At 45.5% G+C, this 15,804-nt stretch overlaps 2 protein-coding genes across 2 annotated transcripts in view; one reads left to right on the top strand and one right to left on the bottom strand.

The window, feature by feature from the left end:
• The window catches only part of LOC129130982 (uncharacterized), a 54,805-nt gene extending 53,493 nt beyond the window's left edge, over window positions 1-1,312 (top strand). The window contains exon 5 of the mRNA XM_077190894.1: window positions 397-1,312. Within this exon, the coding sequence (XP_077047009.1) occupies window positions 397-402 (6 nt within the window). The 3' untranslated portion in view covers window positions 403-1,312. The remainder of the gene's footprint in view (window positions 1-396) is intronic.
• An 8,902-nt stretch (window positions 1,313-10,214) lies between these two features.
• Window positions 10,215-12,419, bottom strand: DAD1 (defender against cell death 1). Its single transcript, XM_054649760.2, has 3 exons — window positions 12,166-12,419; window positions 10,894-11,044; window positions 10,215-10,402 (listed from the first exon to the last, which is right to left on the bottom strand). Exons 1-2 carry the CDS (start codon window positions 12,374-12,376, stop codon window positions 10,914-10,916), a joined length of 342 nt encoding a protein of 113 aa, XP_054505735.1. The 5' UTR covers window positions 12,377-12,419; the 3' UTR covers window positions 10,215-10,402; window positions 10,894-10,913.
• Window positions 12,420-15,804: the final 3,385 nt, after the last annotated feature.

The following is a 15,804-nucleotide window of genomic DNA, read 5'->3' as shown; positions in this document are numbered from 1 at the left end:
TCAGCTGTGAATGCTCCTTCCCTCTGGAACAGCTATTTTTGCAGGCTATCCAGACTTCTTTTGTCTGCCCGCAGTAAAATCCCTCCCTTCCTTTGGCCACACCATTTTCACCCCCCCTCAAGTGCTGTTCCTGGTCCATAAGAAAATATTTTCCCTTTCAAGATATTTCTCCCTTCTCTTGGTTCATCCATCCCTTCCCTTGCCTGCATTCACCCATCAGATTTCTCCCCTCACCTGCCTCCAGCTGGGACAGCTCAATGATTATTGACTTTAATATAAATTCTACTATATCAGCTTTTCCCAGCGTCTGTTTTACTCTTGCCTGGACACTTCAGCTCTGCAGTTGTGCAGCTGTCAGCTAAATAATGATTTAACAAACCTTTGTTTTTGTTACAGGACTGAGAGGAACCAGCTGGGGCAGTCCTGAAGTGCCAAACCCATCAGCTTTGAGAGAGCATCGGGAGCAAGAGGGAGCCCAGGGAAATTCCTTGTGCAAGGGACACCCCCCTGCTGCTCTTACACATCACACCAGCCATCTGATTCTAGATTGCTTCATTTGCATTGCTATAAAAGTGCTCAAAATGAAACATTTCCAGCGTTCTGCCCTCTAGATGTCTGGGTCATTCACCATCAAGTGCCTCCTTTGCATGAAGCACACTTTGCTATAATTTTACATTGCCATTAAAATGGCAACTTCTGCCTGGAGCAGTGCTGTGTGTTAAAAACTGCAAGCTAAATATCACCTGAATGGGAATTTTTCCTATTTTGGTAGCTTTAGGGTGCACCCCCAGAAACTTTTCCAGGTGCAAAAGAAACCCTTTGAAAAGCGAAGGGAGGCTGACTCAGGATGCACTGTCCTGCCACCCTTTGCTAGATCAGAGCAAAATATCCCATTTTTTCCCTAAAGGATGAGCTGCAAGTTTCCCAGAAGTCTCAAATTCAGTGAAATTGTCACTTCAATATCACAGAAAAAAAAAATACTATTTTTTAAAGTCTATCTGACCATAACATCTTAATTTAAACCAGTTTAAGATGCTTTGTGTTTAGTAAAAATACAAACCACTTTTGTTCTTTTTGTTTACTTCTAACAACCTGAGGTCTCCCAAGCTCTTTTTGTAACAATTGCATAAAAATGTACTGAAATATTTCCCTGTCCATGTGTGCCCACCTTGGAACTGTGCTTGCCTGTGGCATCTGCATGCTGCTAATCCATCAACTGTCCTGGCACCCATCAGATGTCTTGGCATTTCTTGAGGCTGTTATCAAACAATTCTTATAAAAAACGAGAAACTTGTTGGTCTTTTTTATTTGCTGTTTGAGGCATTGATTCACCCTTCCAGCTGAGCTTTTTTGGGGCGGGAGGGAAGGGATTGGATCCAGCATGGAGGGTGGGAATAAAGTGAATGAAGTCCTTAGGTAGGACATCTGTGCTATGGGGAGAGAGAAGGGGGAGCCCCTCTGCCCCAAGGGGAGGCTGGGCTGGTTGGAGACAACAAAATCATGGCTTGGTCCCACTCAGGGTCACACTGAAAGAACAGGAGAAAGGATTTCATCAGAAGGATGGGATGGGATGGGATGGGATGGGATGGGATGGAATGGAATGGAATGGAATGGAATGGAATGGAATGGAATGATGATGAAATCTTGTGACTGACCAGAGAGTCTGAGACAGCTGGACTGGGATTGGCCATTAATTAAAAACAACCACATGAGCCCAATCAAAGATGCTTTGGGGTGGAGACAATAAAATCATGGCTTGGCCACACTCAGGGTGTGGTGGTGTTTGCAGGGGTCCCAGAATGAGGGAAGAGATGAGAATCTTGACTCAATGTTTCAGAAGGCTGATTTATTATTTTATGATATATATTTTATATTAAAATAAAATTATATACTAAAACTATACTAAAAGAATAGAAGAAGGGATTTCATCAGAAGGCTTGAAAGGAAAAGAATGGAATGATAATAAAATCTTGTGACTGACCAGAGAGTCTGAGACAGCTGGGCTGTGATTGGCCATTAATTAGAAACAACCACATGAGACCAATCCCAGATGCACCTGTTGCATTCCACAGCAGATAATTATAGATATATATTATATCTATATATTATATATTATATATTATATTGATATAATATATATAATATATATAATATATATTATATATATTATATATATATATAGATAGATATGTAGAGAGAGATATAGATATTATATATTTTATATATATATTATTATATATTGTATATATTATAATATATACAGATAATTATTGTTTACATTTTGTTCCTGAGGCCTCTCAGCTTCTCAGGAGGAAAAGATCCTGGCAAAGGATTTTTCTGAAAATACCATGGTGGCACTCAGGGAGCTGGTCCCAGGTCCAGTTTGGTGCTGCTGTGGGGTGCACAGGGCCCTGAGGGGATCCCGTGTGCTGTCCCCCACTCTGGGGGCACCTGCTTTGCAGTGGTGACACCAATGGGCCCCCCTTGCCTCCAGGTTCTGTCTGTCCCTGGCAAAGCTGGAGGGGAAATGTTCTCCTTTTGTGACATCAATTTCTGCAACATCTTCTGATGCCTTTTGGGGCTACCTAAACACAGAGGCCAGACAAAATCAAGGGAATAAAAAGTGGTTCTATTTATTGAAGGGCCTTCAGGTACATTTTGGGCAGACAAAGCCCCCCCAGTGCTACACCCAAAAATGGACCATGGGTCACAGGTTTTCACACTTTTATAAGTTTGGTCCTTTTGCATATTGGGGGTTAATCTTCCAATTACAGCTTCAGCTAATGAAGTCATTTACCCCCAGTTTTCTCCCCCAACTCACTTTTGTTCACATCTCTGGGGGCCTGAGGCAGTGAGGTGTCCTTGATTCCCAATTGTTGTGTCTGACCAGAATGGGAGAGCAGCAGCTCACACTGGATGATGGAGTTTAGAGTTCTACACTAAAGAACTGCAGGATTAGAAATCGGTGAAAAATATAAAAGCTAAAATCCTAAGGTGTCATACTTGAGACAGAGACAACACAAAGCCACACTCCATTTTCAGAAGGCTTCAAACTGTTTTTATTGTAGACTGCATGCTTTTTATACATTCTTACAAAGCTCATAAGTTTACACTGTACTCATTGGTCACCAGAGACAAACCAAGTGCTCATTGGAACAGGCAGTTGAAGTTTCTCTTATTTCTCCTTCTTTCTTTCTTGGTTTCTGTGTCAGCAACCTTGGTAGGAAATTCTTTCAGGGGTAAACATGGATCCTCTCATCAAACTGCTCTCTGGCTCACAGAAGTCACTGTGAAACCTCTTCCCCATTCCTGCTCCTCTGCACCTTCAGATCATCCAGAGCAGTTGGGGCTGTGGGACACAGACAGGGAGGGTTTGTGTTTGCCCAGCTGCCCAGACCATATTTGAATTATATAACAAGTCAGAAGTCATTGTATTTCATGGATTTCCAACCAATTCACCTCATCCCAGAAAATTTCAGGGATGTGAAAGAAAACTTTCCATACTCACTTACCTTTAGCATCACTTTTTAAAATTAATCACCACAGTAAATTTTTTATGTTGCACTTCAACTCACTCCCAAATGAAAGGGCAAGACTTAAGGACTGTGCTGCTTCTATTTCCACACCTGAGGTTTTCCTCTTCCAGGTTAAACTGATCCCAGGGACAGGATTTGCCAAGTGGGAGATGAATTAAATATTTTGACTAAAATGGCTCCAGGCATGTGACCTGCAAAGCCCTGGATTTGCAAGGTCTGCTCCAAAGCTGTGAAAAATGCATATTTTATTATTGGCTTTTGGCAAATATTAAAATGAATATAATATTTGCTTTATGTTAGAAAGTAATGCAGTATTAATTTTCTTAAGTAGTGTGCTAAATATAGTTTTAAGTTATAACAAAATGTTAAAATATGTAAGAAACTTTATTTAAATAGACACCACTATGCTATGTAAGATACTTTATTTAAAGAGAGGACTCACACCGAGATAGCAGCCACAGGACACCTAAATCTTTCAGAGAAAAAGAATTTATTTTATTACTATTAAATTTTACAATTTTAAAACCAAGTGATTGGTGTTTTTCACAAAAGCCACTTGCAGATATCAAGCTGCCAATCTCCCACCACCACAACGTGCCCCCCCTTCCCTTCATTTTCTTGTTTATTTCAAGCTACAAAAACCACAGAGCAAAGCAAAGCAAAGGAAATAACCCAGCAGGACAGGATGTGTGTGAAAAACACCAATCACTTGTTTTTGAAATGTTAAAAGTTTAATAGTAATAAAATGGTTAGAAAAATAGTAATATATTTAGAGTAATAAAAATTTGGACAATTTGGATTAGGACAATATGACACAATAAAAACAAAGAGTTATGGACAGTCTGGGTACCTCTTTCTGGGCAAAATAAGCCTAAAAAGGGACCCACGTTAACAGAGGATTAACCCTTAAAAACAACAGCCTGTTGCATATTCATACACCTCATCCATGATGCATAAATTCCATTCAAACACAGGATTCTGTCTGGGCAGTGTCAGCTTCTTCCTCTGAATCCTAAGGTGTCTTCATGGCTGAGGAAGGTGGGAAGAAGTTCATTTCTCCTGATAATGGAGCAATCAATTCCTTTTCTCTGAAAGATTCAGGTGTCCTGTGGCTGCTATCTGGTGCGAGTAACTCATTCCTTTCTTTAAAAAAATATCCCACGTACATAGTTTCTATTTTAACATTATGTTATAACCTAAACTCTATTTAATACACTACCAAAAAAAATGAACACAGCATAACTTTTTCACATAACAGAACATTTGCAAAACATTTGCAAAGCTTGAAAAAATATTTGAAAAAAAAAATCGAATATTTGCAACGAGCCAATCACAAACCACCCGTTTTTCACAGGGTGGCCCAGCTGGGGCAGGAAGAGGCCACAGCACGAGTTCCATGACGCCACAATCGAGATCTGGGTCACCACTGGTGCCCGCCTGCAGCCCACCACAAAAACCACTTCCTCTGGAAAGTGCAGCACCAAGGGCCTGGGGGAGGCACGTGGCAGGCAGGGGAGAGGCTGTGGAAAAGAACAGCAGACGTTAGACCACAAGGCAAAGTGGAATGAAAACTCACCACAGCCTGCGCCTGCGGAGTTGTTTTGGGCACAGCAGGAAGGATGGAGCTATGAATAGAGTGGGCAGGAAAAGGAGGGCAGAAATGCATTATAAAGTGTGGGGGGGGGTGATGCCTCTGGTTTTAGCTTTTGTTTTTCAGTGGTACTTCTGTGGTAGTGTTGGAAATAGAAATTTTGAATAAAAGGCAAAATAAGAAATGTGAAAAATGTGTATTTTATGATTGGCTTTTTGCAAATATTCAAATGGATATTATATGTTATGTTAGAAAGTTATGCTGTATTAATTTTTTTAGTAGTGTATTAAATAGAGTTTTAGGTTATAACATAATGTTTAAATTAGAAACTATGTATGTAGGATATTTTTTTAAAGAAAGAAATGAGGTACACTGAGATAGCAGCCGCAGAACACCTGAATCTTTCAGGGAAAGAGAATTTATTTCTCTATTATCAGAAGAAACGAACTTCTTCCTGCCTCACTCAGCACTGAAGACGCCTCAGGATTCAGAGGAAGAAGCTGGCACTGACCAGTCAGAATCCTGTGTTTGAATGGAATTTATGCACCATGTATGAGGTGTATGAATATGCAACAGGCCGTTGCTTTTAAGGGTTAATCCTCTGTTAACGTGGGTCCTTTTTTGGGCTTATTTTGCCCAGAAAGAGGTACCTGGACTGTCCATAACTCTTTGTTTTTATTGTGTCATATTGTCCTAAATCCTAATTGTCCAAATTATTATTACTCTAATTATATTACTATTTTTCTAACCATTTTATTACTATTAAACTTTTAAAATTTCAAAAACAAGTGATTGGTGTTTTTCACACAAAACTCTTCACAGAGAAAACCTGAGCCAGGGGTAAGAGGCTCTTGTTCCTGCTAAAACACCCCACAAAAGTGATTAGTTCCTTTTGTTTTCTTCTTTTTCTAGTGAATTGCTCAGGCAGGACCTTTTGGCCTATGGATATCCTTAAGTGAAGTCCCCAAGGTCCTATGAGGTGTCTTTTTACTTAATTAAGGAGAGAAACTTCTGGGCTTTTTTTTCCTTTTTAAGGAGACAAAGGATGATTTAGTCACTCTGTCAACAGGGGACACATTTTTTCACATTTTTACACATGAGGGGATAAAAGGTTTAGCCAAAGAATAAGAAGGGCCAAGGTTTGAAACCTTCTGAAGTGCTGTGGTGTTACCCTGTATGGGCTGAAGCTTTCTGATGCTCTGTGCTGATATTCTGTGTGTCATGGTCATCTCAACTGTGACATGGGCTGTGACAAGTCCCTGCCTGCTGTCCCTGCCCTGCTGCCACTGCAAACAACTCCAGGAGTGCTGGCACGAGTTCTTGTCCCTGACACAGAGCCAGACTCCATCACCCAGGACAGTGAAACCCTGACCCCTCACATCTCACAGCCTGTGTCAGGAAAGAGGTTTTGGCTACAGGTTGCAAAATCAACCTGGAAATGTTAAAAAGGTGATAAAGAGGAGCCAAAATAGAATTCTGAGAGGTCCTGAAGCCATCAGAGAGCCAAAGTTCCAACTCCTCAGTGCAGCACACAAACATTTCCATGCCATGGAGCCTCAAGGCTCTCAAGGTTTTACCTCCCCAGCGTTTCAGCTGCAGAGAAAACCAGACAAGCACAAAGCAGCATCAGCTTGAGAACAGAACCTCCTGAAGGTTCTAGAAAGGCCTGAACAGACTGGATCAGAGGGCAAAGCTCCAGGGCATGAGGTTCAAGGGCTGCTCCTGCACTGGGGTCGCAGCAGCCTCTGCAGCTCCAGGTGGGGAGGGGAGGCTCAGGAGCTGCTCAGGAGGAGGGACCTGGCAGTGCTGGCTCCAGCTGCGAGCCAACAGTGAGCCCAAGCGGCCAAGGGGGCCAACAGCAGCCTGGCTTGTACCAAAACCAGCGCAGTGATCGCCCCTGTATGTGCTGGGGAGGCTGCGCTTCCAGTGCTGCTCTCAGTTCTGGACCCCTCACTTTAAAAAGGATTTTATTTTGAGAGGCTGGAGTGTGTCTGGTGAAGAGCTGTGGTGGTACCAGTTGTTGGCTTTTCTGGGTCTGGATTGAAGGCATTTGACACAGTAATTCGTGTTCAGACTCAGGTGTTTATTATTTCTTATCAGTAAAACAGTCTCACTGCTGTGATTTGGGCAGCTTTTCATTAGAAGGCACAAAACGGCCAACAATCTCTTGTTACAAGGTCTTTTAAGACTAAACTATCCAATTAAGACCCGACAACTGGATTGTTTTCCCTTTTAACCCAATAACTGATCCCAATGTGGATTTTTCTGCCCAATTACAAAATGCCACCCAAACCCAGGAAGAAGGACCATGAAGAAGAAACCCAGGACATCACCCTGTGCCCTCCATCTTGCTTCCATCCACAGCACACTAAAAACCCCAAAACCTCAATTTCTCACCCAGTGATGCACCTACACTGCTCTCTATAATCTATTTCACACTTTTGTGGATTCCAGTCTATCCTGAAATCTGGGAAACTTTCTCCATGAATGAGGGTCAGAGTCAGTGCTGCCCTGGGGGTCAGGACACCCCAGAGCAGACAGAGAAATATTCCCTGGGTTTCCACAAAGAGCAACCAGGCTCACAAAAGGACTAGAAAATATTTCTGTTCTGGGGGGTGGCTGAGGGAGCTGGGGTTGCTCTGTGGAGAAGAGGTGGCTCAGGGGGGCTCACATCACACCTGTAGTGAGGTGGGGTCAGTCTCTTGTGCTGTGCCTGCAGTGAAAGGAGCTGGGAATGGCCTTGAGCTGAGACAGGAGAGATTCAGATCAGATCAGGGGGGTCAGGCCTTGGAAGGGCTGCCCAGCGAGGTGGTGGAGCCACCACCCCTGGGGTGTGGCCACATTTCCCTTCCCAGAGAAAAGCAAGGCACGAGTTTGTGGTGGTGTTTGCAGGGGTCCCTGGAGGAGGAGGGAAGAGATGAGAATCTTGACTCCGTGTTTCAGAAGGCTGATTTATTATTTTATGATATATATTATATTAAAAGAAAATAATATATTAAAACTATACTAAAAGAATAGAAGAAAGGATTTCATCAGAAGGCTAGCAAGGAATGGAAAGGAATGATAATAAAATCTTGTGACTGACCAGAGAGTCCAAGACAGCTGACTGTGATTGGCCATTAATTAAAAACAACCACATGAGACCAATCCCAGATGCACCTGTTGCATTCCACAGCAGCAGATAATTATTGGTTACATTTCATTTCTGAGGCCTTTCAGCTTCCAAGGAGAAAAACCCTAGCAAAAGGATTTTTCTGAAAATATGTCCGTGCCACCACTTCCCAAGGATATTTCCGGGGAATCACAGCCAGGAACCTCAGAGAAAGAAAAACCAATTCTTATCTCATTTGCTGCTCCTGTGGAATGTGTTCTGGAGATTGTTTACCCAAGGTGATCACTTGATTGGATTCTGGTGATGGTGTTTTGTTTCATTGAGCTGTTGGATCCACGTGTGGGTGTCAGGACTGTCAGCAGATGGGGTTTTTGAGCAGTTAGTTAGAAATAAGTATGATTTATAGTTATAGTATAATGTAATATAATATAGTTTTAATAAAGTGAGTGTGCAGCATTCTAAAGCCTTGGAGTCAGATGCCAATCATTCCCAGAGTTGGGGTTGTCTGATTTTACCACACTGGGCTGTTCAGGAGGTGCCAGGATCTGGCACTGGGTGATGAGGTTTGATTACAGTGGCACTGCTGGGTGTCACAGGCATCTTCTATGAAAAATCCTTTCCTTAGGATTTTTCCTCCTGAGAAGCTGAGAGGCCTCAGGAACAAAATGTAACCAATGGTTATCTGCTGCTGTGGAATGCAACAGGTGCATCTGGGATTGGCTCATGTGGTTGTTTCTAATTAATGGCCAATCACAGCCCAGCTGGCTCAGAGAGTCCGAGCCACAAACCTCTGTTATCATTCCTTCCTATTCTATTCTTAGCCAGCCGTCTGATGAAATCCTTTCTTCTATTCTTTTAGTATAGTTTTAATGTAATATATATCATAAAATAATCAGTCAAGCCTTCTGGAACACGGAGTCAATCCTCATCTCTCCCCTCACCCTGAGGGGGATGAACACGGTCACAGGTGGGTGCATGGCTGGACTGGACAATGCTCCAGCCCTGGCTCTGTGGTTCTGAGGGGGCAGCTCCTCCCTGGCCCCAGAGCAGCTCCAGTGGCAGCCCAGGGCCCTGCCAGCCCATCCCACAGCCCTGTGTTTGTCAGAGTGCAGGCACACTGACCCCACACATCACCCTCAGGGAGCCTCAAAGGCCAGCTGGGACACCCAGGTTAGAGAAATGCAGTTTTTGTTGACAAAAGTATCTTTTGTCCCCTTAAAAAGGAAATAAGCTTAGCAGTTTTTCTCTTCAATTAGGTGAAAAGACATTTCATAGGGCTTAGAGGACTTCACCTCAAACTTAAGGATGGCTAATTGGACAGGAACCAAAAAGTTTCACCTGAGCAATTTACTAGAAAAATAAGAAAACAAAGAAAAAAAAATCACTTTTGTGAGGTGTTTTACCAGCAGCAAGAACCTCTTGCACTTGGCTCAGTTTTTCTTTGTAGTTTCATTATTTTGCCTTTTAATAAAACCTTTTTGTTTCCAACACTACCACAGAAGCCATCCTGCTGATTTTATGCCTTCTAAGGTAGCTGAGCTATCTTGGGTGTGAAATAGATCTCCAAGAGCTTATGAGACCTGGCTCAAGAAGACCCCTGTTTCTCCAGGTGTGTCCCCTGTGTCTCTGAGGGATGTGGGAGCCTCTGCAGAAACTGGGGATCTGCTGGAGGACACTTCCCTCCCTTTGTGACCACCAACCACAGCCTCAGCTGAATTTTCCACAGATTTGAAGCCCAGGGCCAAGATGGCAAAAGACTGTGGGAGATCAAAAGGCAGGAAAGAGGGAGATGAAAAGGGTGGATGACAACTGAGTTTCCATGACCACTTGTTTCTTGCTTTCCTCCATAACTGGGGCACAGGAAAAAAGCCTGTTGGGTAGAAAGGAAGGGAGAGATGTAAAAGCAGGGAGTCATGCCTAAGAGGGAAGCAGGGTGCAGGAGAAGCTCTGTGTTTGTCCCCAGTATGGAAAAGGCTGCAGTGTCATAAAGGTTTTATTGATGGAAAGAATCCCAGTTACACCATGAGGCTGCAGACCCCTCCACAGGACACTCTGAGGGGGGGAAATCTTGAGCCCTGCATCCCTTCAGCCATCAAAGAAGAAGGTGAGAGTGAGCTGGGCACTTCCCCATGCCAGGCTTTGCCATCAGGAGCAGTTCAAGACCTGGAAAGAGAGGAGGCAACATCAGCAATGTCACTGCAGAGCAGAGGGGACAGAGCTCCCCCAAGCCCCAGTGATCCTGTGGCACCTTGCAAGAGAAACAACAGGGAATGTCCCCACTCCCAGCACCCAACTGTCCCTGTCCCCTGCTGCCCCATGTGCAAACAACTCCAGACCTGAACCCCAGCCATGCCTCAGCCTCACAGAGCCCAGGACTTGGAGCTCCCAAAGCTCCTCCTGCAAAGAAGAATGGGGAATTTCTCTCATAAGAGAGGAATGTGGGTAGGTTTCTGTAGCTTAGTTAACTCTTTAATTACAAAATCCAAAAAAAGGTTAAAATCAGAAATAAATCCTCACTCTGTGCCAACCCAGAGGCCAACAGCTCAGCTATGCTTGGCCAGAGGAGCTCAGGGGACTCCTGGATTTATTCTCATTCTAGCTCTCCCCAAAAGCACTGCAGTGCTGTGGTTGCCCCTTTTGTGACCCCTCAGTACCTGTCAGGCTCTCCCAGAGCTCAGCCAACGAAATTGATGACAACGAGATGGAGAATGGTGTTGGCAAAGAGGAAATCAGCAAAGGCCCGCTCGGGGGAGATGCCCTGGAACTCGCCCTTGTTCTGGGGGTTGATCTGGATCCGGAGGCAAACTGCACAGCAGAGCAAGAAGGAGCCATCAGTGAGCACAGGAGGAAATCATGGAGGAAAGAAAAGCCTTCCTGGGGCAGCCCAGCCCAGGATGGGTCACTGTTCCCTCAGGGAGAAGTTACTCCATCGTTCCTAGAGATGAGCAGGACACTGGCAGGGAATTTGGATGGGGCTGTGGTGGAGTCAGTGCTCCCACAGCACCACACACACCACAGGGCGCCCAGATCCTGAGGGGAACAGGCTCAGAGCAGGCCTGGACTCACCCAGGAGTGTCCATATTCCTCTGTTCTCTGCTGGGTGTGCCAGAAACACAGAATGATTTGGGCTGAAAGGACCTTAGAGATCTCATTCCAATCCCAGGGACACCTTCCACTATTCCAGGCTGCTCCAAGCCCCACCTAAACTCACCCTGGATGCCTCCAGGAATTCAGGCAGTCTGGGCACTTTGTGCCAGGGCCTCTCCACCCTCACAGGGAACAATTCCTTCCCAATATCCCACTATCCACCCATCCCTGCCCTCTGGCAGTGGGAAGCCATTCTCCCTTGTCCTGTCACTCCAGCCCTTGTCCAAAATCCCTCTCCAGCTGTCTTGGAGCCTCTTTACGCCGTGGAAAGGGCTCTCAGATATCACTGCAACCTTCTCCTGTCCTGAACACCCCCAGCTCTTCCAACCCTGCACAGAAACAGGGCGGCTTTGGGGTATTCTGGGCAGCAGCACCGTGCAGGTGCCCCAGCGGGACTCTCAGTCCCTCTGAACTGCAAGGACAGCCGGGGGACAACGCTCCGGGCCGGCCCTGCAGCTGCAGAGCAGGGGAGCGGAACGGGGAACTGGGAAAGGCCGGGGGTGCTGAGGGCCCCGGGGGTGCTGAGGGCCCCGGGGGTGCTGAGGGCCCCGGGGGTGCTGAGGGCCCCGGGGGTGCTGAGGGCCCCGGGGGTGCTGAGGGCCCCGGGGGTGCTGAGGGCCCCGGGGGTGCTGAGGGCCCCGGGGGTGCTGAGGGCCCCGGAGCTCCCGGCTACAGGGCCAGCTCTGAGCGCTGCTGATTCCTGAGGCTCCCCGCCACCTCCGGGCGGAGGCTCAGGGTGAGCCCGACCCGCGCCACGGCCGTGAGGGGCCGGCACTGACCGCCCAGGATGAAGCTGCCGACGGCCGAGATGAAGCCGCTGAGGAAGGAGTTGAAGGGGAAGGTGCCGACGCCGAGGCAGTATCCGAACTGCAGCGCGCCCGTGAGCAGCACGTAGAGCAGGAAGGCGTCCAGCGCCTTGAGGCGCCCGGCGGTGCCGCCGCCGTACTCGGACAGAAAGCGCCGCGCCACAGCCCGCACCGAGCCCGCCATGACCGCCGCCTCTCGCTCTGCGCATGCGCCGCGTCGCCCGCCCGCACCGCGCGGGCGCGTACTGACGTGGCGGCGAGCTATAGGGGAAATTGCGCATGCGCTCAGGGGTTCGCGGTGTCCGCACCCCTGTGCTTGCAAAGAGCCAATAAGAGCGTAGAGCTGGCTGTTGCTGGGCAGATTAGAGAATTTTTCTTTCCAAAAGCCAATCAGAGCCCGGCGCTGCTGCTGGGGGCGGGGCTTTGCCTGAGGCGGCTCGGCTGAGGGGGTGTCAGGGATACCTGGCTGAGGGAATGTCTGGGGCCCCTCGCCGAAGGAATGTCCAGGGGGATTCCTGGCTGAAGGAATGTCCTGGTGTTTGTGGCCGAAGGAATGTCCAGGGGGATTCCTGGACGAAGGAATGTCCTGGTGTTTGTGGCCGAAGGAGTGTCCGGATGATTCCTGGATGAAGAAATGTCCCGGTGTTTGTGGCCGAAGGAAGGTCCAGGGGGATTCCTGGCTGAAGGAATGTCCTGGTGTTTGTGGCCGAAGGGGTGTCCAGGCTCCTGGACGAATGAGTGTCCAGGAGACACTGATTCCCCTCCCGGGTAAAAACAAAACGATCCAAGTCTGCCTCCTGCTGTTGGAAAATGATACAAAATTTAAATTGTTTTGTAACTTTAGTCAGTTTTTTGTTCCCCTTTGCCGGGGGAAAGGAGTTGAAGTTTCTTTTCAAAGGATTGTCACTCAAGGTGATGAGCTTAACATCTCAGCAGGCTGGGAGCAGCACAGAAAAGACACAAAAGATAATGACCATTAATGAACATCAACTCAAACCTCACCCCGGCATGGTCAGAGACACCTGGTCTGAGAAAAAATGAGAGAACCAAGGAATGAGGACCTAATTAACAACAGAGCCCAACAGATCCATAACCAATGGGAAACCAAATGCTAAGAGCTGCATAACTTGAAACCAATGAACACTGAACAATGAATTTCCATGGGGTTTGACTGTATAAGTATCTGAAAAATCCAGTAAAAAGTGATGTGTGATGGAAGGATTTTCTCTGCACACCCAGGCAATATGTTGTTGAGATATTGGATGCAAGACAGATGATCAACTTTGGACCTGGTTGGCATAAGAGATTTGATAACAGGATGCCTTGGCAAGAGCAAACAGAACTTTGAGGATTAAATGAAGATTCAATCAGAGAGGTTTACCAGAAAAGAAAATTTCATTAAACTCTGCAAGCAAGAAAAGTTGTAATATGCTTGTGTATGCGATTTTAACCTAATCATTGTAGTAAACATTGCTAGTCTTCCTAAAAAAGTATATAAGCATTGGTAGTCCACAATAAATTTGGATTCTGATCACCAAATCGGTATTTTCTGTCTCTCTTCATCACCAACAATGTGTGGATGAAATTCTTTCTGTTGCACATCCTGGCCAGATTAAAGTAATGCCTTCACTCTCTAACACTAAATATGTTGTTGGAGGGTTTTTCTCACAGTTTCAGTGACACTGCAAGGAAACCATAAAAAAAAAAAAAATCTTTGATCCCAGCAGTCACACAGATCTGATGGGCCTGAGGCTGGGTTGTGGAAATCACTTTGGCTGTGTGAGGTACAGCAGCTGTTCCAGGCCAGGGTCAGCTCTGAGGCGTTGGCAATTATCACAGAATTATTTTATGAAAAATCCTTTGCTAGGATTTTTTTCTCCTGAGAAGCTGAGAGGCCTCAGAAACAACATGTAAACAATGATTATCTGCTGCTGTGGAATTCAACTGGTGCATCTTTGATTGGTCTCATGTGGTTGTTTTTAATTAATGGCCAATCACAGTCAGCTGGCTCAGACTCTCTGGTCAGTCTCAAGATTTTATTACCATTCCATTCTATTCCTTTCAAGCCTTCTGATGAAATCCTTTCTTCTATTCTTTTAGTATAGTTTCAATATATTATTTTCTTTTAATGTAATATATATAATAAAATAATAAATCAGCCTTCTGAAACATGGAGTCAAGATTCTCATCTCTTCCCTCGTCCTGGGACCCCTGTGAACACCACCCCAGGCAATCCTCTGTCAGCCACCACTCCCTGCTGAGTTTATGTTGGATCAATCCATTTTCTGACCCAGAGATGGGGTAACTCAGAGGTGTTTTAAAAACTTTTATTCCATTTTCAGCCTCATGAGAAGGGTGAGACAATACAGATGTTATAATTCATACAATCACAATCAGAACCCAATTATTTCTTAATTCCAATACACCATAAGCGTTCCTTGGCCTATCAGCTTTTGCTACACCATGCTGTAAATGCCTTAAATCCAATCATCTAAACTTACTCCTCATGGCTCCTACTACAATGCATCTTTCACAGTTCTATTTCTCCAAATTATCCAGTGGTATTGTCACTGGATAATTTGGAGAAATAGAACTGTGAAAGATGCATTGTAGTAGGAGCCATGAGGAGGATGTCAATGCCATCCTCTGAAACTTTTTCCTATTTCCATTTCTCTCTCAGCAATGTCTGTCCTGTTCCATGGCATTTCCAAGTCAGCATTTCTCATCTCCAGGTCTGCACACAGATCACACTGGGTGAGCCTTCTGCCAGGCTGATCTGGCACTAAATTCTTGCTGCTTGGCACTTGTGAGAGTGTATTGGGACAGCTGTGCACAGTACAAAAAAACCCCAAAGGTGTTATTAGGATGGTGTGAGTCCAGTGGAGGACAAGCAAGTTTATCAGAGAACTGGGGCACGTCACACCTGAGGAGAAGCAGAGAGAAGACAAAGTCAAGAGGAGTCCACTGAAGGGGACTCAGAGACAAGTTAGAGCCAGAGCTCTCACAAAGGGCTTCAAGTAAATCTTTTCTGCACAAAAATCACAAGGGGAGTTGTGGCACTGCAGGGAAGTTTATACATGCCCTGTTTGGAGATATCCACACTTACTGAGAGAAGGGCATGAGCAACCCTGTCCTGCTTTGATTTCAGCAAGGACTGGACCTCCAGAGGTCCTTCCCAATCTCATTTTCTCTGTGGTTTGATTATACTCTTGCTGTTCTTTCACAAGTGTTTTCCCACAAGGTGTTTTTTCAGATTTTGATACCTAATTGGTCCCTGAGGTTTGGCACAGTGAGGAAACACAGGACTGTAATACCCTGCCACTATTATATAAAGGAGCTGAAGAGAGAGGAAATTTTTTTTTTGCCAGAAATCAATTGTAAGACTAAGTTAAGGAGGAACAGAATCAGACTCAGAATTCTCTTTGTGGCATCCTGGATTGTGGTGGATATACTGGTAACTACCTGGAGCATTTCTTAGAGTTTGGGTGTAGTTTTCTGAAGAAGAGGGAAAGTTTAAAGGAGCATTGACTTGGAAAACTGAACTTCTAATCTTCAAACTAAAGTAAAAGCCTTTAGCTGTTACTGAGGGAGTTTCTTGGCTTAGGGGACCTC

The sequence above is a fragment of the Agelaius phoeniceus genome, chromosome 26, assembly GCF_051311805.1.
Source record: "Agelaius phoeniceus isolate bAgePho1 chromosome 26, bAgePho1.hap1, whole genome shotgun sequence".
Classification (NCBI taxonomy): domain Eukaryota; kingdom Metazoa; phylum Chordata; class Aves; order Passeriformes; family Icteridae; genus Agelaius; species Agelaius phoeniceus.
This window is presented reverse-complemented; position numbering and strand designations above follow the sequence as displayed.